This window comes from Candoia aspera, chromosome 6 (genome assembly GCF_035149785.1).
Source record: "Candoia aspera isolate rCanAsp1 chromosome 6, rCanAsp1.hap2, whole genome shotgun sequence".
Lineage (NCBI taxonomy): Eukaryota > Metazoa > Chordata > Lepidosauria > Squamata > Boidae > Candoia > Candoia aspera.
In genome coordinates, this window is record NC_086158.1 from 29,335,274 (window position 1) to 29,357,186 (window position 21,913).

The 21,913-nt window shown below is 34.5% G+C and overlaps 1 protein-coding gene across 6 annotated transcripts in view; it reads right to left on the minus strand.

Annotated features, from left to right (window-relative positions):
* Window positions 1-3,824: 3,824 nt before the first annotated feature.
* Window positions 3,825-21,913, minus strand: part of U2SURP (U2 snRNP associated SURP domain containing) — a 45,316-nt gene continuing 27,227 nt past the window's right edge. For all 6 annotated transcript variants that reach the window (XM_063306636.1, XM_063306635.1, XM_063306633.1 and 3 more), the window contains 15 exons: window positions 19,997-20,101; window positions 19,711-19,777; window positions 19,384-19,547; window positions 18,850-19,012; window positions 18,316-18,395; window positions 17,717-17,804; window positions 16,728-16,850; window positions 15,326-15,482; window positions 14,162-14,257; window positions 13,861-13,927; window positions 11,874-12,036; window positions 10,126-10,236; window positions 8,221-8,339; window positions 7,231-7,407; window positions 3,825-5,578 (listed from right to left, as the gene is read on the minus strand). In XM_063306636.1, coding sequence (XP_063162706.1) covers window positions 5,440-5,578; window positions 7,231-7,407; window positions 8,221-8,339; window positions 10,126-10,236; window positions 11,874-12,036; window positions 13,861-13,927; window positions 14,162-14,257; window positions 15,326-15,482; window positions 16,728-16,850; window positions 17,717-17,804; window positions 18,316-18,395; window positions 18,850-19,012; window positions 19,384-19,547; window positions 19,711-19,777; window positions 19,997-20,101 — 1,819 coding nt within the window. In that variant the 3' untranslated portion in view covers window positions 3,825-5,439. The remainder of the gene's footprint in view (window positions 5,579-7,230; window positions 7,408-8,220; window positions 8,340-10,125; window positions 10,237-11,873; window positions 12,037-13,860; window positions 13,928-14,161; window positions 14,258-15,325; window positions 15,483-16,727; window positions 16,851-17,716; window positions 17,805-18,315; window positions 18,396-18,849; window positions 19,013-19,383; window positions 19,548-19,710; window positions 19,778-19,996; window positions 20,102-21,913) is intronic.

The window sequence follows — 21,913 nt, forward strand, 5'->3', positions numbered from 1 at the left end:
TTTGAATTTGTTTTAAATCCCTCTGGAGGGAAAACAAATACAAATGGCAGATGGATGGAAAATGACAGCCCTCTAATCTCCTTAGTGGCAACTGGGAAGATGGTCCTCTATGGCCGCCGGATGACTGAGTCATCTGAGATTGTGTGCTGTGAGATAATTGTGAGAGAGTTAACTGGGAAAAGTGATGGCTGAGTTGTGTCCTCTAAATAGGATATTGATACACTTGATATTGTTGGTGGATGTTTGTATTCCTGAGTTCCAGTTATAATAATCTGTCCCCTAAAGCTTTCTATCTTGATAGACATCTAAAATGAATCACACTTAAGATGATGTTGCTGTGCTGAATACCATCTTCAGCATCCTAAATGAGAGGTGCTATGGGTACTGTATCTCCATCTAAGTTTCCTTTGATTTTATCATCATCTTTAAAGGTCTTCTCCAAATCCTGTTTTGACATTTTCCATTTGTATTCTGAAGTTGGCCAGGTTGGTGAAAGGATCCTGAGAGTCATGGTATACCTTTAGTCATATAACCTCCCTGGGGAAGCTCATGTGGCACCAAATCTAGATATACTATATTGTGGAGTAGGAATGCAAGTGAACAGAATTCTGATGCTTTTCATAACTGTTCCTAATCTATTGGGAATTATGCTATAGATCAGCACAGCTGCCTACATTTTTTAATTATGATACCACCAGTAATGTTGGTAATGTGAAAAATTATCCCCCAAATCCACTTAAAGAGCATTTTTAATTCTCTTTGAAATAAATTTTATATTATGAGTGGGATGACATGACTCTGTTGTGATGTGTGTAGCTATGATGACATCTTGAGGACAACTTTGAAAATTAAGAAAGTTTACAAGGAATCCAAAAATTCAAAAAAGGGTTTTGACAAAATATCCCATTAAAATAGCAAATAAATTTTGTTCAATCTAATAAAAATCAAATAAATACTTCCCTACAAAATCCTCTACTTCTATTCTTTGGTTTTATTGGGGGGTTTTTTTGGGGGGGGGTCATTGAAAATGCATTCTCAGGATCAGCTGAACCTGGAATTAAGTTGCAAAGATATTTTAAACTAGATTAGTCATTTAAGGAACAATCTGAAAGCTCATGCAACTGATGGTTTGCCTCAAATTTTTAAGCACTGCATCCTAGATCATGTTTTGATATATTTTAATCCAGCTCTTTTATCTCTAAAGGATGGAACAGTGAAATTATTAGGAGGAGGAATCTAAGTGGAATAGCCTTTTCAAAATGTTATTTTCAAATAACTTAACTGCTGCCACATCAAAGTTTTCAAGACAAATTCACAAGACAGAAGCATCAGTTATTAATTTTAAAAGGCAGAAGCTGGGGCAAGACAGTATCAGGTTAACCTTATGGAGACCTTTTGTTTTAAACTAGATCACTATAAAATAGCATGGAGGTCAATATAAAATAGAAACATTATCTTGAAACAATGTAGAAGGAAACTCTCTAGAAAAATGGGTGGATCCTTATGGAAGCCCCAGTGGCCTAGCAAAATAGATTTTTATTAGAAGAACAAAATAAAATAGAAAATTTTATTTAACTAACAGTAGTGATAGCTGTAATTTATGATACATAAGTAATTCACACACACCCAAAATGTGTGTAGCAGGCATGTTCCTTCTATCAATCAAACATTACTAATCTTTATATCTGCTCCAGATTTCAAGTTTCTTCACGCCTTGCCTCAAGAGGGTGCCCCCCACCAAACAACCTGGAAGTATGCATAACCGATTTGCTGGTGTATGGAATTCCCTGCATAGAGACATGCATCCAATCTTCAAAACTTGATTTACTACATCAAAAAGTGGGTTTGCCACTTCCATGATCCCACCTTTCCAAGAGCCATAAGTTTTTAAGCCTGTTCTTTATCTTTGATGTTTCATTGACATATTGCTTGCATTAATAAATGAAGCAAAAGAGATTTTTTAAAAATAGCTTCTAAATAAGACATGTCAGCTTTAAAAAGCACAGCTGTCTGACTGATATGGAAGGTCAGGACTCTGGTTTAAAAGTACAATATGCAGAAATTGGTTGCAGCTAACCAGGTCTCCCACTGCTTGAATGGAAGATTTACTAGAAAAGCTAAGTATTATTTTAACTGCCATGATAGGAAGACAAATGCAGAATACAAATACCATGTAACCATTTGGTAACATGAGTCTCAGGCACAGGTAGCCCTGACCTTTAATTTGTGGCAAGCCATCAAAATGAACTAATTAAGAGCTAAACACCAAGGAATTATTTTTTTGAACGATCACATTTTCAGAAGACAATTCGTAGGTCACTAGTTTGTCACTAAGCCAGGAACAAATTGAACAGGAAATATAATAGGCCACTGGGGATCTTATGGTTTGTGTGTTTCATGAGAGCAAACACTACAGCCATCCTACCTGGAACACTTTTACTTTTCATTCAAAAGGCTGTTCTTTGAACGTGTCATTTTTCAGTAGGAATCCTGGAAATTTCTCTTTGTAACTTTTTCTTTGGTTATCCCCACCACCACCACCATTCCCAGAGTTTATGGAGAACACAAAGTACACTCCAACAACAAATAACTTTTCTTTACATGAAGTATCTATTTTAAAAAACCTTATTAATTATGAAATCAAGCTTTGTGTATCTATTATGTTTTGTTTTTATCTGGATCATTGCTATATTAATCAAGTAATCATAATAATCAAATATCAAAAATTAGTATTATTAGTAAGCTGTGCATGAGGACAAATTGCAGAGATAAATAGCTACCCATCTTTAGAGCTGATACTCTGTGGAACACAGTAACTAAAATATGGATCTGCAAAATAAATGTTTATAAGCTGCCAGAAGCCAGCACAAAAAAATCAAATTAATTTGCTCCTATCATGATTAACATTTTTAGCTTGCAACGAGTAATTTTTATTGACCACGAAAGCTCCGATTATGTCTTTTGAGTTTTTCCAGCATTTTAAATAACATGCAGTACTAAAGGTGTAGAAATTACAGTTAAAGAAAAACAGTCATCTTGTTGAATTTCATTTGTTTGCCTCTTCAGTGTCTTGAATATTCCCCCAGAAATTCAGCTGAGATATCCCTGCCTCATTTCACAGGGGACATCTATCTACATATGAGAGAAGGCACAATAAAAGTCCAGGCCAAGGATGACATATCATTCAGCTCCTGAAAAAAATAATTCCAACATTTCAGTACTTTAAAGTTGTGTATTATTTTGAATTTCTTGAATAAAGGAAAGCATATATAGTTTATTGATAAATAACTAATTTTTAGTTGATTTGTTGCTTAGATTGACTAGATTAACTTTATTGTCTGAGAACTACTGTACTTTTAAAAATCAGAAGAATTTCTGGAAGCTTGTTGGAAGCCCCTTAGACAACTACAAAGGACATAAAAGTGTAAACTTTAGATATTTCCATTAATCAAAGACCCGTATTCAAAGCTGAACTACTATAAAATGTTAAAATCTTGTATTTCTGTTAGATAAGTATATACAGAATTGTAACTGGTTACTGCAATGATGTCATGTTTTTTCTTTTTGTTGCACTTTTTCTACTTTTTTGTAAAGGACTTTTTATGTTTTTTCCTCTTTATGACAATGTATGTAATCTCCATCTGTATTATGATTGTTTTTTTTCTTTTTTGTTAATTAAACAGCAATAAATAAATAAATAAAGTTAAATTCTTATATACAGCAGAAGAGAGTAGCCAGTCCTCTTTTACTAGGTAGGTAGATCATTTATCATTTCATTTATATAAAATTACATAATTATAAAATAATGCTTCATCAGAATCCAGTTCCCTTTAAACTCTGCATGTTTATTACAATTGTCCTCTCCTCCAGTAAACAAACAATGAACCTTTGTACTTTTTATTCATGGAAAAAAAAAATTAAGTGACTTAGAGGATATGTTATGCCAAAACTTTAACGCAGATTTTAAAACAAAAGAACATCCAAAACTAAGGGACCACAAGAGGGGGGAGTAGTACAATTATATTAGAAAAAGACACAAGTTAAAAAATCTGAATTCTGCTACTCTTTCAACAATTTGCACAGCCAAAGGATGAATTCAGTACAAAAAATGCATTTACAAGGTCATCTTCCAAAATAAAACTGACTTTATAAAGACAATTCATTATGTGTTTTTCTTTTATGATGATTTTGAGAGTATCTGTTGGGATAGGAGATATTTTCTGTTTCCTTTTCATAGCTTTCATGAAAAGAAACTCATACACTTAATACTGAGGTCTTAACACTATTTCATCTAAATGCCAATAGAGCTCTTCGTGTTCTATGAAGAACTATATAACTGGCAATATTCCTATGAAAAAGACACAGCTGTTCAAGTAAGAACTTCTTTACATCTTAGTTGCAGGGGGGAAAATGCATGCATGAAGAGTTTGTACAACAGAAATAAGCCAGAAGTGTTTATTAAAACTGCCCCAATTTAAATTTAAAAATTGAGATTTAAAATCTATTCTAATAATGAATGTGATGTTATAAATGGCTCAACAGTTCAAGGAATCAATGGAACAGAAGAGGTTGTAGAAGGAAAGTTTGGAAATAGATCTTCAGTGCCCACAACCTATTTTCTCTCATTTACCGTGTATTTCATTGCTCAGACATCTATAGCACCACACAAGTAGGAAGGAGCTGCAACAGTGATAACCTCTCTTTGCCAAATCATCATCATCTGGTTTTGGAAGTATGGATAAAGCAAGAGCCAACACTCACTGTAGTTGCCAAAATCTAAGCTTAGAGAGTAAGCTCTGATTGGAAATTCAAGGTACAGCCCAGAATAAGCATTTCACCAGATAATCTGTACTGAAAAGTTATACACTGTTCATCTCTTAAGAGTCAGTGTCAAGGAACAATGTTTATGTGGCAGATCCAGACATAATTGAAGAGCAATCTAACTTTACGAACAGATGGAAAAAGTCTGTATTAAGAGGTTTGCATTGGTAGCCCTGTGTGTTAGGAAGTTAAAGGGAAGGGGAATCAATGGAGAGGGACAAGGAAACACAATTTTTTTTTTACATTTCCTTTTCAGATTTTATTTCAAATCTAATTCAAATTGTCAAAGCTACAAAAAAAGGGACAAGGGAAACAATTATGGGTTTTTTTCCTAACTCACAACATTCTAAAACAAAGTATTACTACTGCCAGCAGATCAGTTACACATATTTCAGATGAAGTTTCTAAACACAAAATCTCATTCTGGGAAATAGCCACAATGAAGGTTTTGTACAATATAAAACAATGACAGGTCTACCAATGCAGTTACTCATGAATATACACGTGCATTCACAAAAAAAATTAGGAATGCTTTTTTCATTTGTTTGTTTAACAGACTGTTCAGGCACAAAACAAAACCGCATTTCCAGTGACAGCATCATAAAAATTAACAGTTTGTCAGTGTTTACTCTTCTTCGACTTCTTGTGGGATCTGTGTGGAGAACGGGACTGAGATCTGGATTTTTTTCCTGACTTTTTAGGTGATCTGGATCGTGATCTTCTTGATCTTTTCGGTGTCCTTGAACCAGATGGTGACCTAAAAATAAACTGTCTGGTGTCAGCACTTTTCTCATTTTATTTCTTTCTATCTATCCTTTTGCTGCTTTACAGAGACAATTGATAATGCTATACTCTGCTGGGTTTGATATACTGCTTTTCAAGCAAATTTAATTGTCTTACAAGACTCAAAAATACATGAAACTAGAATTTAAAAAAATACCATGCATATATTACATGTATCTTTATGCAACAGAAATTCATTTAGGTTGCAGTCCTATCAGAAATATCCACTGATAAGTTATTTTATTTATTTATTTTTATCCCACCTTAAATAATAAATAACTCAAGGCGGCAAACATACCTAATACCCCTTCCTCCTCCTATCACTAAACTTAGCAGAGACTGATTTAAATATGCGTAACAGTCTCATGTTAATGGCACACCACATGAACCAGGGTAGCTATTAAAATGTCCCCCTCAAATGTTCACGTCCACTTGTTAGGGTTGAATCATAGGATTGTTTTTAATTATAGCATCTTTCTCAAGTCATTGCCTGACCCCTTTATCCCTGCAACTATGTCTGCACGTAACATACTGTTTTCCCTACTGTTTTCTAGGTCCTGCCCTATTGGCCAAAGGAACATTACACACTACCAGTCAATCAATCAATCAATCAACCAGGCAATGAGTACTATAACAGAGAAGCTGGCCTTTTCAAGCACTCTCTCCAGCTATTTTTCTTAGCACAAAAAGTATATAAAATGCATTTCAATATTCCTAAGATATGGCTAACCTGGAAGTGTCAAGTTTAGTTCTAGTCCTGCCTTAGGCATGAAAACCATCTGGGTGACCTTAGGCCAGTCACTCCCTCTCAGCCAAACTCACCTCACAGGGTTGTTGTTGTGGGGAAAATAGGAGGAGGAAGGAATATTAGTTATGTTCACCGCCTTGAGTTATTTATAAAAATAATAAAGGCAGGATTAAAAAAATCTTTAAAAAACCCTTGCAAAATTGGGTCAGTTTTAAATTAAATTTAACTTTCAGATGTGAGTTGCCTGGGATTAATTAACTGTTTTAGGATTCCAATAACAAGCAGCACATACCATTTCAGTAGGATGAATCAAGCCATACAAGGGGAAGTTAAATTGTCTGTACTGTCTGTATATTTCTGCCATCATAAATAAAATCAAGACTTAAGATAATGTAAATTATATATTGTTTTCATCAGGTTTTTCTAGTCGCTCCATCTTCAAAATTTCCAATTAATCCCCAAATCCTCATACCTTCAGTTCCCCTATAACCTGTTCCCAACAAAAAAGGGATTCCCTTTCTCTAAATCTACTCTCCTGAACTGTAGTATGCTGGTGCTCTCCCACCTCTTATTACATTTATTTTAATCCATTCAATTGTGTCCGATTCTCTCTGCAGTATCCTTGGCAGGTTTTTCAGAAGTGGTTAGCCATTGCCTTCTTTCTAGGACTGGGAGAAAGTCACCCAGGTGGCTTTGTGCCTAAAGCAGGACTAGAGCTCAGTCTCCCAGTTTCTAGCCTGATGCCTTAACCACTACACCAAACTGGCTCTTTATTACATTATATAATCTCACCATTAAATAAAAATTTAAAAGATTATAAATGTCACTGAATAACAAAATAAATGACAATCTCAACTGTAAAACAACATCTGCTTTACCTCTTGGTTTTTTTACTGGCATCTCTGGGAGAATCCTTATGGGAAGATCTAGAACGTGAGCTTTCTTTATGAGATCTTTCAGATCGCTCAGATCGTTCAGATTTTGGTGATGGAGATTTTGCTCGCCTGCTTCCACTGCTGCGCGATGGGCTGGGTGATGTGCTATGTCGTCTTTTCCTTTTGCAGAAACAGTGGAAATTATCACCAGACACACAAAACAGTTTATCTCATTTTATAAACACAAGTTTCAGTTTTTAATAATGCCTTCAAGAACATTCAATCTTTCATACATTCTACATTTTCTTACATATACATTCATAGCAACAAGAGGTGTTTTTGCAAAACAACTAAGGTGGTAATATGACCAATGAAAATAGTACATATAAAGAAGTTTGGGACGTAATTTAGTTGCTAACCAAATGTCAAAAAGAAAAAAAAAGTCTTGTAAGGTCTGGAAACCTGTGGCATGAAATATTTTGAGTCACCCAAACAGATTTTTTATCAAGCTGGGACCAGCCACATAAACTACAATGTCACTTTAGGTTGACAGGGTCATCTTTTTTTCCCCCCCTCTATAGCTTGACAAATCAAGCAAAGTAGAAATAAAAATAACATTGCTTTACATATTCCAAATATTTAAATCGTGTTATTGGGAATGTCAAACTGTTCTCTGCACAAAAGGTAAGATGTTAAAAATACTAAATATTTGCATACCTCTGTTTGTAAACATTATATGCAATGGGCTGGGATTCTGGAACTAAAAGATCTAAACTAATGCAGCAAGGAAAATAATGTTCAATACCATGCATAATGCACACAGTTTTGTAAAACACAAGCACTTACAATCTAAAATTTTATACACAGGAACAGAAGAGTAAAAAGAGAGGAGCAGAGACAAGAATAAAAAAAGCAAGCGTATATTATGAAATGCTTGGGCCTAGTTCTACATTTAATTGCAATAAGGGATATTAATTTATTTAAGCATTTTACCTTTCTTTCCTTGTTGGCGTACATTCTTCCTTTTCCTTCTTCTCTTTGGACCTTGAATCAGATTTCTCTTTATCCTTCTTATCTCTTTCCCTTTCCCTTTCCAATTCCTTTTCTTTTTCCTAGATGTAAAACATAACAGAATCATGGAAGTAACCTTAGAGATCATCTAGTCCAATCCCTGCTCAGTGCAGAATTCACTGGAGCATCTCCGATAGATTATTCAGCCTCTCTGTTCAGAGACCTCCTGTGAAGAACTCACTACTTCAGTTTTAGCCAAGTTACAGTTTTCCAAATGGAAACTAGTGTACAAAACCAAGGGTGTGAAATACACTGAAGAAACAGGGACACAAGAACTGTTATACTGAACCAAAGCATTAACTTATCTAGGTGGCTTCTATCGCTTCTGTCTCCAATGTTCTGTTTCCAATGTTTCCAATACAAATCTTTCCACAAGTTACCTCACTAAATAGGGAATTAGTTGCTCAAACACTAGTTATTTGTTTCCCCCTGTAGTCAATGATTTATTAGAATTAAATGTAAACAATCGTTTTTTTCAAAAATCTTTAGTGTAATGGCATGAAACAGTCACTATGTTTGTTAAGAGCAAAGTGTCTTTACATAGGCCGAACTATGTATTATTAAAGGTATTTTTCACTAAGCCCAAAGTATAGTATAGTATAGTATAGTATAGTATAGTATAGTATAGTATAGTATAGTATAGTACAGTACAGTACAGTACAGTATAGTATAGTTTTATTTATTTATCAATCAATCAATCAATCAACCAAATTTGTCACTGCCCATCTCCTCCCACCAGAGGGACTCTGGGCGGTTTATCCATCCATCCAATTTATATAGCCGCCCATCTCACTTTTACAAGTGACTGGGCAGCTTACAACAAAGTTAAAACAGTAACAAATACCTAAAAATCACTATAATTAAAAACTTCAAAAAAAAAACCCCAAAAAACCTGTTGGCTCTGCTGATAAGAGGCAGCCTGAACGTTGAGAGCCTGGGCCATGTTCTTGGCTGTGCACTGTGTCCAGCTGCTCTGCTGCTCTCATTTCTTGATGGCCTGCTGCTCCCTGTGCAACTGGTATATACCTGCCTCTAAATCTTTATCTGAATTCACAGTTATGAACTGTATACACTCAGAATCTTATGCCATATTCTAAATTAACATAAACACAGCTCAGTCACAAAACACAGCTTTAAACATAGATCGATCACAGAACACCACTTAGTACACAAAAGACCTGTAGAGAACAGGTCGATAGACAACTGTTTAAAGATTCAGTATCTCTAGATAGGGAGATGTAACTTTCTGAAATTCTAAGCATCTACTACCAAATCTGTGAACACTAACCTGCATTGACTTATGGTCCGAGATGAATGGCACTGAAGTGCATTGACCTATGGCCTGAGGTTATATAAAGCAGGTTATTTTTGTTTGTTTAACCATGTTTCAATGTAGAAATATAAGCTATAGCTGTATACTTTTGCCTCCTATTCTGGCATGGTTGCAAGGAGGCCGTAAGATGTCTAATACCATTTAGCAAAAAAGAAACCTTGTTCCATCCAAACCAGAATAACCCTACTTCATTTGAACGATGGTTTCCTCAAATAAGCAAGAAAAAATTGTATGTTATGGCCTTTTTAGTATAAGAATATTACAATTAAGAAGCAGATGTCAAGTAACCGAAGTTTCTTACTTTGCATTTTATGTCATTCTCTCAAGCCAGAGTGGGGTGTGCAGAAGAAAGCATTTGCACGAGGTTCACTTCTTGTCATGCAAGTCACAATATACCATTGTTAGAGGGTAGTGGTGGCAGTATTACTATTACAATACATTTATCCAAGCCACTGAAAACTAACTTAAAATTCTAAGTTGTAAGCACTGCTTACTCTCTGGAGCAATTTGTCCCGGTAGTGTTCAACTTGTTCCTGAAGACTCTGGCCTTGCTTCTTCGGTCTTTTTCCAGATTCCAATTCATCTTGAAACTTCATTACTTTCAACTGAGACAAAACAATATTTTAAAAACACACTTATCTTCAAGTTTGTAAAAGACAAAAAAGCAGAATACTGTTTTTATTCAGTTTCAGCCCTGGTATATATGGCTGAAATATGCTCCTAAGCAGCTCTGCAATTGCAAATACACATAACAACTGGTACAATTCAAGTTTTAAATAATCTTGGTAAAACTCTGAATTTATTTTTAAGACTAATCTTGCACATTAGAGAATTATCTATCGAACTAGATAAAATAGTATTGCTTTATTACATTACCAGACCTTTATTTATTTGGATAGTGCATTTTTCCCTCTTCCACCATCACTAAGAGAATGGAAGCATATTTCTCTAAATTTAACCTAATTTAGAATAACATCTGAACAGAGACAAAAGTGAAACAAGCCAACTTCATGGACCATATTTTGAAGTTACCTTGCTTCAGTAACTATAGTTTGGTATTTAAGTGAGTGTTTCTCAATGTACTTCTCGTCTCTTCCTGTGTTCATATCAGATAAGGAGCACAATGTACACCATCCAAGGCTCATTTATATAAAATTAGGGTTAGAATTATACCTAAGTATAGCCACAATGTTTTAAAGATAAGAAAATAATCATTCATAACTATCCAGTTCTCAGCTAGTTTTGGGATGCCCTTTTTAAAAGCTTAATAGAAACTTGTAACAAAATAAGTGTCAAAATTCTATTACACACTAAATTATATTCAGTGGACTTTTTTACTTATAAAGCATATTTAAGCATATATTTGAAAGAATCTTTAAAATAATCTGTGAAGGTACTTTTTTAACATGGAAAGCACAGTACATGTCCTTTTTTCACAAGCAAAACCTACCCTACAATTTTCTAGCGACTATGACTAAAGCATTCCTTTATCCAATGGTTTTTCCTACTTGTTGTCAAGTAAAAAATTGCTATTCTCTTCAAACTTGGGTGGGTGAATATGAACATCAAAACTTTGAAATATTAATTCTGCAAAATAGGTTGTACATAGGTAAAGGTAAAGGTTTCCCTTGACGTAAAGTCCAGTCGAATCCGACTCTAGGGGGCGGTGCTCATCTCCGTTTCTAAGCCATGGAGCCGGCGTTGTCATAGACACTTCCGGGTCATGTGGCCAGCATGACGACTCGGAACGCCGTTACCTTCCCGCCGAAGCGGTACCTATTGATCTACTCACATTTGCATGTTTTCGAACTGCTAGGTGAGCAGGAGCTGGGACGAGCAACGGGAGCTCACCCCGCCGCGCGGTTTCGAACCGCCGACCTTCCGATCGGCAGCTCAGCGGTTTAACCCGCAGCGCCACCGCGTCCCTTAGGTTGTACATACTTTAGCTTTAAAGGCATAATATCCAAAGAACTGAACAATACCCTATTGCATCCTTTAAAAAGTTTAATTATAAAACCTTTAAAAATTAGTGCACATTTACTGTCTGTATCTATAAATAAGCTTTCTAACGGACTAAAGATTTCAAATCAACAGTTGGCAAGAGAGGAAGCTGGCACTATTTTCACTGTTAAACCCATTGTGCTGATCACCTGCTTTCATTTATCACCATTTATACAAGGACATGATTGAATGGATTAAAAAAATAGAAATTATATTTCTATCACTGTTTTCACAAACATACCTCAATCTCTCTGAGTTTGGCACGCTTTTCCTCACTCATTTCAGAGAATTTGCTTGACGACTTTGAATCAGGCATATCTTCTCTAATAGGATTGGAATATAGGTGATGCTCCTCAGATTTAGAACTTTGAGTATCCTCCTCATCTTCACTCTCTTCTTCTTGGCTTTAAAAAAAACAGAAATAACACAACAATTCTCTTAATTTATTCTCAATAGTAAGGTTTACAATGGACAGCACTTCCCAAGAAAGTACTTATCATAAATAAGAACACGTTGATGGGACCTCAAGGATATGTACTTTGTATCACTCTATCTTCCATTTACACAATCTACGTACAATTTTAAAAACTAAAAAAATTATAGTGAGGAGGGGAAGGTAAACAGTATATTTTTATCCTTCTTCTTTATACCTAAAGACAGCATAAAAGATAAACTATTTTACATACAAAAATTTGTTAAGATTGTAAGTCCAAAAGTCTTAAATGCAATACAGTGTAATAGCATAATATCAAAGTTTGCCCCAGATGACCTAGCATAATTCACAGTGGGTAAGGGGCAGGGAATAGGATTTTATCAGAACATATTGATGTAAGCTACTTAAAGTATGAGAAGAGAGGAACTGAAGATGTTGTGCAGTGGCATATGCTGGACTAAGGTTGGAGAATTACAGATTGAAATCCCCACTTAACCATGAAGCCTGTTGAATGCCTATAAGGCCAGTCCCTATCTCTTAGCCTAATCACTTTGGGATGAGATAGTGGTGGGGACAGAAATACATATACTATATATATTTTGTGGTCAAGAGGGTTGGAAGAACTTGAGAAGCAGAGACCAGAGGAACTGCATCTTGACAAGCATTGCATATAGCCTAAAATCATTCAGATAATTCAGAAGGGATTCTGGGTTATAAACTTCAGAATAATCAAGGATGTATAATTCATGCCATATACAAAAACAGGGATATTAAAGATAATGAAAGGGATAAGGCATTGTTGGATCCTTTGTTTCTTAGAAATGGGGTCCACCTCTATCAACGTTTTTGGATATTGTATTATGCAACTGTTAATGTTAAGCACAATTCAAAGAAAAACATATTTTAAGTAATTGTTATGCAGGTGTAACACTTTTAATAATTCAAGACTCTATTTTAATTTCAACCTGGATGTGTTATCAACTTATCATCCTATTAGGCAACTTTATAGGAGTTATCAGTGAAATTTGAGATTGTGGATTCCAGTGATACGAAGTCCTGCCTAAATTTCCTAAAATCCAAGAGCATCCAGATGATTCTGATAGTGGAAGCTGTGAAAAGCTTGTCCATTGCCTTTTCATATTCAAGGACAGCACAGAGAGGCTTGTCATGAGCTTGGAGAATGAATAGACATGTGTATTGCCTGAGCTTAAGACAAAAGGCAACAAACCAGGCTATGAAATATATTCAGAATGCATCCTTTACAGATCCAGCGCCTCTCTCTTTTCTAGAGACTTTCTTCCAAAATGCACAGCTCCTTTCAGTGGAGGATGAAACTTAGTTCAAGGACAACATGAAGCATGCCCTCCTCAAATTTATTAATCTATTCCTGCCCTTTCACAATGGCCACTTTGGCACACAGTTCCTTCATACCTACAGTCTGATAATGCAGGAAAAAAGCCCCAAAATTTATTTTTGAAAAAATTGCATTCATGTTTGCATGGATCCTCATTCTCGCAACTGTAACTGTAACTGAGCTGAAACTGTTGCTAATTTTGTTTCATTTTGGAAATGTGGAAGTAGCAATAGATATTGCACAAGATACTCTTTGGTTCTTCCTTCCTAAAGAGGAAGGTAGAATAATTACATTGGAAGAAATAGGCAGATTCTACTACTACTCCTTATATGAGGCTCCAAAAGTAACCACAGAAACTGTATTCTTTTATGAAAATCATAAAACATTTTTATTCCATTTATTATGCTTAACAGAGGGTAGCTAGGGAAAAAATTGTCTTACTTCTGATTTTCTTCTTCCTCTGATTCCTCATGCTGGTCAAACAGCTCCCATTTAGATGTTGTTACTGCTAGGATGACAATTCATAATTATGCAACAATGTCAATGTCCCATAAAAATATATAAGCATTTTAAGGTAAATTTGTAGTTACTCTAAATTCTTGTAACTTCCTAAACTTTTACTTAATGGCACTATTCAGAGTACGAGTGGTATCTATATACTTTTTTATTAAGCATGAAGTGCTGAAAATACTTAATAATACCAGTAAACAAAAGAAACAATAGGAGTTAAATAGGAACTAACCTTGAGCTTCAAGTGCAGACTCATCAACTGCTTCCCATTTTGAAGGGGCAACTTTAAATATTGGCTCATTCTTTTTAGATTCTTCAGATGCATCCACTGTTGAATAAAAGGATTAAGCAAAATGTGATGTAATACAGCCCTAAGTGTGCCCTATTTTAGGGCACTTCAACAAGAAAATCAAAATTTAAAAAGTTGAATCTTCACCATATTCGCCTGACATGCAAAAGAAACCTCTACGCAGGTTTAGTGAGAAGCTTGCCCCAACATGTTCAATAGACCTGAGCCCCTGGCAGGCTGCACTACATCCCGTACAAGCAGACTTCTACTCCCACAAAAGGAGCTTCCTTAGTTTGCCTCCTCCCTGCAATTCAGAATGCTGCCAAAAACAGTTCTGGAGGATCTCCCAACCTTCCAGAGGAAATCTGGGGCATGTGTGAAAGAATTCAGAGAGGTAATGTAATCTAAAATCCCACTGCTGTTTTCTGCTTACAGGCAGACAAAATGTCATCTCACCCTGCATGTTCACAATTCTGAAAATTTAGGAAAAGAACCTGATACAATCACAAAAGTACAGTAACTTCATATAAAAACATAAATGTCAACTAAATGTCCATTAGTTCTCTTTGCCTAGATATAAATATTATAGTATCTAGAGAGCCCTATATGTCCAATTTTAGCATCCAAACCTACCCAGATTCAGATCCAGAGCTTTGCAGGAACTGAAATGTTATTGAATTCATATTTTTAAAAAATATATATTATTTTGCATTAGATCAATTTTCGTATGTATTCAAATTAAGTCCACATGAAAGATCTTTCAACAGAGTTTTATTACAACTACTAGTGTTATGAAAATAAAATCTTGTTTATATTTCATATCTTTTAATGTTCTGAGAAGGTATCACAAAGGATTTCAAATGTTTGTAGTGGTATTTTTTTCATATTAAATTTCTCATTACTTTGTTATTTACTATATTGATTTGCACTGCAGACAATCCCAACAGAATTCTATCCCGTAAAACATGGCCTACAATTATTTGTATTAAAATTGGATCTAATAAATACTGCAATCCGAAAAGGTTATGTTTTTCATTTGCATGTAACAGAAAATTTTATAGTAAGATGTATGCTTCTAAGTACATGCTAAATTAAAACACTCCTTACAAGGTACTCCATCAAGATCATCATCAAGCGATTTAATAGGGATTCCATCAAGATCATCAATTGGAGCGACATCAATGGGAATTCCATCCACATCTTCTAGTGGAGCACCATCAAGTTCTTCTTCAATGGGAGCTCCATCAAGATCATCAGGCACTTCCTGAGAACAAAGCATAAATTGGGATTATTATAGTCCTAGTATTTTCTCAAGGGCTTGCTTCTTCATTTCACACATGCTTTTTTCAGCTTGTGACTTTAATTCAAAAATGTGGACAGTTAGCATACACATATCTGTTAATTTGGGCCAGTTCATAAATAAAGCAATTTCTCATACACAATAACAGAAGAAAAGCAAACTTCTGTGCCTATACCTCAAAATACAATTTAACGAACATCTGTACTATATACCCAAAATCAAATAAGCTTTCAAGCTCAAGAAAGGAATTAATGAATCTTACATACTTTATCACACAAATAGATACACATGAATATATGCATTACAGTCATGCTGTACATGCAGTGTGGAAGGTGAGCACAACCCAATACAGAATAATCTAACACTCAGTGTGCAAAGCTATTTCCTATTCATACACAGTTTTAAACTGCCAGAAATTCCGATTACAATTTTTTCTTAAAGATGCATAAGCTACATAGCAGATATTTTTAGTGGCTATGATTTACATCATAAAAATAGATATTAGACCATCTCCTATATTTCACATTTTACATGTTTATTTACAACAATTTAAACAGCAACTAATAGGTATTCATGGTAAGAGCGATTCAATCATTTTAAGCATCACATAGTGTTTTGTATCTTCCACTTTAATTACAAAATGAAACGTTTAATTCAGTCTTCAAACTGCTCCTCTTTGTACCCATGAGAAACTTCAGAGTAGGACTATAAGATAAAAAAAAATCTTGGCTCTAATGGTATCTTGAAGCAAATTCTAGATATTTAACACAATGCGAAGACAAATGCCTGTACAACAATGTCTTTTAAAGATCCTATTATTCCAACTGCACCCATAATATGGAAGAGGTGAGAGGCTGATTTCAAACATTCAGATATTTTAGAATTCTCTCTCCCTCTCACATCCAAACACACACCTGAAAACTGATAAAGAGGCAATGCACGTGCTTCAGGTTCCAAGCAATTTCCAATACGTAACAGGTAAATGAGCTAGTTCAAAGGCAAAGGTATGGACAATGTTAACATTCATAATCAGAAAAATATGTGTTTATGCAACCTCAAATCAAAGGGGAGTTTCAACTGGGAACCGAAAGAAGCCTTCCTATTCTAGAATCCTAGTACAAACCTCTGCCGCAAACCTCTTCCTTACCTCAAGGTTCTCTTGTTTGCTTCCAGACCAATATATCAATAATGATCTTATCTCATACTTACCTCTGTTTCTTTTTCTTCAATAATATTTACAAGCCCCAAGAAAATATTCTGTAGTTTGATCAAAAATGGTTCTGGATAAATCGCCCAGTCTTCCCATGCTCTGAAGCATGTCATTACCCGTTGCTAAAAGTAGTAAACAATGCTAGTCATTTGTATTGAGAAGTACTTTAAGAATAAATACAAGGCTATACATCTATTTAGCACTGTGCCTTTACAGCATACTCACTCCTGCTTTGATGGATTTGCTAATTTTGACTGGAAAATCATTCTAAACCATGGGATGCTGATTGCACTATTTATATTTAGTTTCAATATCCTTTTCAATACAGAACTTTAAAAAAAAACATGTCAGATGGCTAAATACAGCTTAGAGAATACCTAAAGAGACTGTCTTTCCTGTGACCTAATATGAAAGCATCAACTCAGACCACTGAAATACTGTAAATTTGTGTATATAAGTTGCTTATTAAAATCAATAATCGGTTTGTGGTCAAAGGCAAACTTAATGGTAGGAAATCTGAAAATATTTGGTATAAAATAGGTCTTCAGGCTTAACAGCTGAATAGAATTCTTGCTGGATAGGCATTTTGCTTCAGATAGTTATTGCCTTTTCAAGCCTGTTAAAAATTCAATATTTTATCTAGCCTTTATAACTTATGCTTATTTCTCAAGTAAATTATAATCTAACTCTCTAATGGGGGATTTCACATTTGTGGCAGCCTCCTTACAAAGTTCTCTCCCAAGAAAGGTTGTCCTGGCATCCACAACAATAATGCTTTGGTTCCTGGCAAAGATAATTTTCACCTAGTTTTTAAAATGATGATACAGTTACACACCTATGTTTATTTTGCTATTTATATTCTGTATTTATTGTTGTACTGTTTGAGTGGGCCGCATTGGAAATACTTAACACCCTCCTTGAAATTTGTTATCTATATAAATTATGAGGCATTCTGCTCATGTCACGTCAACAATAACCATGCACATACCTTAAAGTTTTCAGACTGTAAATGGCCTTGTATTGTTCGGTAGGTAGCATTCAGATCAGAAAATATCTGACATAGTTTTGTCTCAAAACTGAAAAGACAGTTTTCATATGTTAGACATGTTCTCATATGTTAGAAGTACTGCACTGTGAAAGTCAACCAACTTAATGAAGAATTACATAAACATGTCCCCAAGTTTCCACGCAAAGAAATTCTGAACACCTAGTTGGAAAATGGTGTCAAGTTATGAATAAGCCTTTAAGACTCTAGAATATAGTTGCTTTATAAATTTCAGTCCATCTTACTAAAAATATATTGTACATGTACATATACATGTACAAAACGTAATAGTAAGCTTTACTCTTTAGCTATCTCTAGCTGCAAGTTACAGAGGAAAACTTAAACTGACCAGAGGAGAAAAGTCAAGAGTCAACAGACACAAATGCTGTTTTGGTCAATATGCAATGTACACTTTTTTGCAAAAGTGGTGATTCCTGTAGGTTATGTCAAATGGCAATACAGAGCAACCAGACAGCATATGCACATTTTAAAGCCCACAAGTAGTATTTTTTTTTCAGAAGAGTTTAAAACTTTATACTTACAATTTTCTGTAATATGAAGCATTGGCAACTTTTGCAGAAGAATTGTACAACACATCAGAAACCAAATACAATCTTGCAATCTATAAGGAATACAGAATTAAGTTTACTACTACCAATTTTCATTATATAAAAAGAGGAGCATTATTTTACCCCATTAACAGGAGTGTAAAACAACACAAATACAGTAGACACCTTAGAAAAGCTCATTTTTAAAAAAGTGTAATACGGTACCAAGTACTGTTCAAGTATACCAAACTATCAGATTTTTTTCTATATTGGAAAAATATAATCATGTTATAACATTTTAAAAAATTGATTTTTTTCCCTGAAAAGGAAACAGAATGAAAATTGTATTAGAATAAAATTGTTATAGTCATTAACAGATTTATAGCCCTGAATCAAGAAAGTTTTGATTTAGTAAAAGGTACATTTTAGTAAAACGAATTGTCCTTTCATGGTTATTAAATAAAATGAACACCAATTCAATGTCAGTCAGAATCAAAACCATGATGGGCATGTAGATATCCAACATACCTTTTTAGGAAGTGGAGTTTTCAAGATGGACAATGACTCTGCAATACAGTCCACTATTTCTTCAGCAGCTTCAGCATTATTAAGACAGAAAACCATTGCATCTCCAATATCATTCTTACGCGGTGTTAACCCACGCAGGATTTCCTCTAATTTGTCCCTCTGTCTAAAATTTCAGTTTCAAATTTTTAGAACACTTAGCAACATATATTCTTTATATTTATAAATGAGTTATGTATATTACAGTATATTTCAGAATCAAAATAACTAAAAACAGTTTTTAGATTAGTTTTACTGAAACTAAGAACATATCCTTTCATCTTTACTCATCAAGGGAGAAAAAAACATGTTTAGAAGTTGGTTACTTATAAGGGACTTGGAATTACGAAATGCTACCCCAAAAAGAAAACATACAATTAGGTCTTTTTATAATAGAATTTGAATATTAGGTATTATTAAATATGGTGGAATACTGTAGATGGGCTATTTTATGTCTAGAGAAAAATCAGATACATTAGGCTCTTTAAAGATGCTTACTCCTCCTTAAGTGCACCCTTCTTGCTAGGCTCTTCTACAAATGCTTCAGGTTCCTGTTCTTCAGACATCCCATGGAGATATGGATTTAAAGGGGGTGGCCTCCAAAAGGAACCATTTTTAAACATACGAAAGTCTTCAGTTCTCCATTTGGTCGGAGCATCACCCTACAAATTGGAACAAAAAATAAAAGAGGGTAAAACAAATATTGGATCTGCAGAAAAGTATTTCCAATTTTCTAAGATCCCTCTCTTCTTTTTAAGCCCACAGTGTTCCAGCTAGTGGAGTCAACCTAATAATACTAGAAATAGTTGTAAAAATATTTCCTACCTGTAGGATTGAATAAAGCTTCCACCTGTAGTACACATGAGCTGGAGTCTGATTCTCAAATAAAAATCTAAACAAAAGGCAGAGTGGAATCAAAATACATTACTACAAAGAAAAAAAAGTGAGGTCCTAAAAGTAAGGCAAAGAGTATTTTAAAGTTTCAAAAGCAGTACAAAAAAGTTACTGCTTCCAATCAGTTTTGTAATACAATATTTTCTATCTAACAAAATTCACTTCAACAATTACACAATATATAATACCAAATGGAACTAAAGAAAATATTAAGTACCTGAACATTGGATTATTGATTTCTCTATTCATTATCATGGCTTCAAACATAGGTCCTTCACGCACCACAAATTCTATCATTCGATGTATTAGTGCAAGCAAATTCCTGCAACAGCAACACAGTTAAAGAAAAATTGATTCATACCTAACATTATGCAAGCTATGTACCACCTAAGGTATTTATAAATGAAAAAGATTATTTTTGCTGTACAGTTAAGAAGATTGCTCCAAATTCTTAAATTATATAATTATTCTAACTTTACATAATCAAAAGTAAATCTGGACAGTAGGACTTCATTATCAACATGAATATAAAGAAGTCCTAGAGCTCCTAGATTGTATTTTCAGTATAAAATCTCACTGGTTCTTTATATCTACTTGAGAAACTGTATATTGTACTTTGACTTATTTTGTATGATGCCTAGAGCAACTGGAGTGAGATAATTCATAATTCTTATAAATAAATATGAATACAACTAATGACATGCAATAAAAGATAGCATATTAACAGTTTCTTTATACAAATATATGCTCAAAATTATATTTTAACATTTCATAAGACCTTCTGTTTAAGTTCAGTAAAAAATTAAAAATGAAAACGTTGGTTAAAAATCCTGATGTTCAGTTATGTATAAATGTGAACAACAAAAATACAGGGTGGGGCAGGCTGGGAATAGCCTAAGAATAACTGTTCCTGCAACATTTTGGCAGCTACGATGACAGTTCCTTGAATCACTTGGAAGTCCCTGTGAGACTGTGATATATATTTTTTAAGAAATGCAACATTAGGGAGTAGGTTTTCTCCAGAAACATATTAAGAACTGATGAAAAGGAAGCTGTCATTAGTGTCAAACTGACTCACAAAATTCTAAACACTTTATACACTTATTATTCTTTACTGAGTATAACTTAAGAAATTCAAAGTGTTCATTATTAAGCATTACAAACTGCACTTAAAGATCTGAGGCTATACATAAGACGAAAATTAAAAATACAATACAATTTAGAGATTATTATTTGGGAATTTCTCAGATTTTCAGCAAGTTGCTTGAATCCAAAGGTAAGTTAACATTAAGAAGCTCACAGAAGGAGAAGGTTTTCATTCCCACCATATTTTCAAAAGTAGCTCTGGGAGGTCAGGGAGCTCTCTTCAACCAAAGGTAGTAAAGTGGAAAAAGTTCCTGTGCAAGTAGGAAGTCAGCTAAAATCAGGTTGGCCAATTTCTCTTTCGACCACCAACTCCTTGCCACACACACACACACACAACACACGTGTCTTTTAAGAGAGACGTATGTGGGGCAGATACTTTCCTTCTGTGAACTTCTTAAGTTAATTCATTTTAGGAAGCAGTTCCATTAATCCCAATCCAAAGAACTGCAAGCGGGAGATCCATACATAGTTAGCTACTGTTTTGTTTTATTTTAGATTTTCGAAATAGTAGTATCTTAGGCTGGACTAGACTGCAGTGTATGCTTTCCAGAGTTAAAAATATGTTCCTGATTTTATAAAGGAAAGGTGCTACATAAAAGTTCTAACATCTTTGCCACATATGTTCTCTTACGCACATGAAAAAGAGCTCACTGCATTGGGGTGCTCAGTTGTATACAAAGATAAGTTTCATAATATACAAGAGGTACTAGAACAATAAAAGCTCCTCATTCCCACTTATCCGCCCCTATTTCATTCTTGTGTGACTTGCATGAAACTGAAAGAATACTGGTTCTCTGGCACATCAAAAGGATTTTGTAACTACTAAATGAGCTATATAAGCTTAGGGTTTCAGGAATTTTTAGTGTGCAAAAAATTTTCACATCAAGGACCACAGAAAATGCACATTTGTTTTTAGAATATTATATAAGTGCTGAAAGGAAAAAAAACTCCTGTCTTAATTATTACTATGACTATCCTTATACAGTTA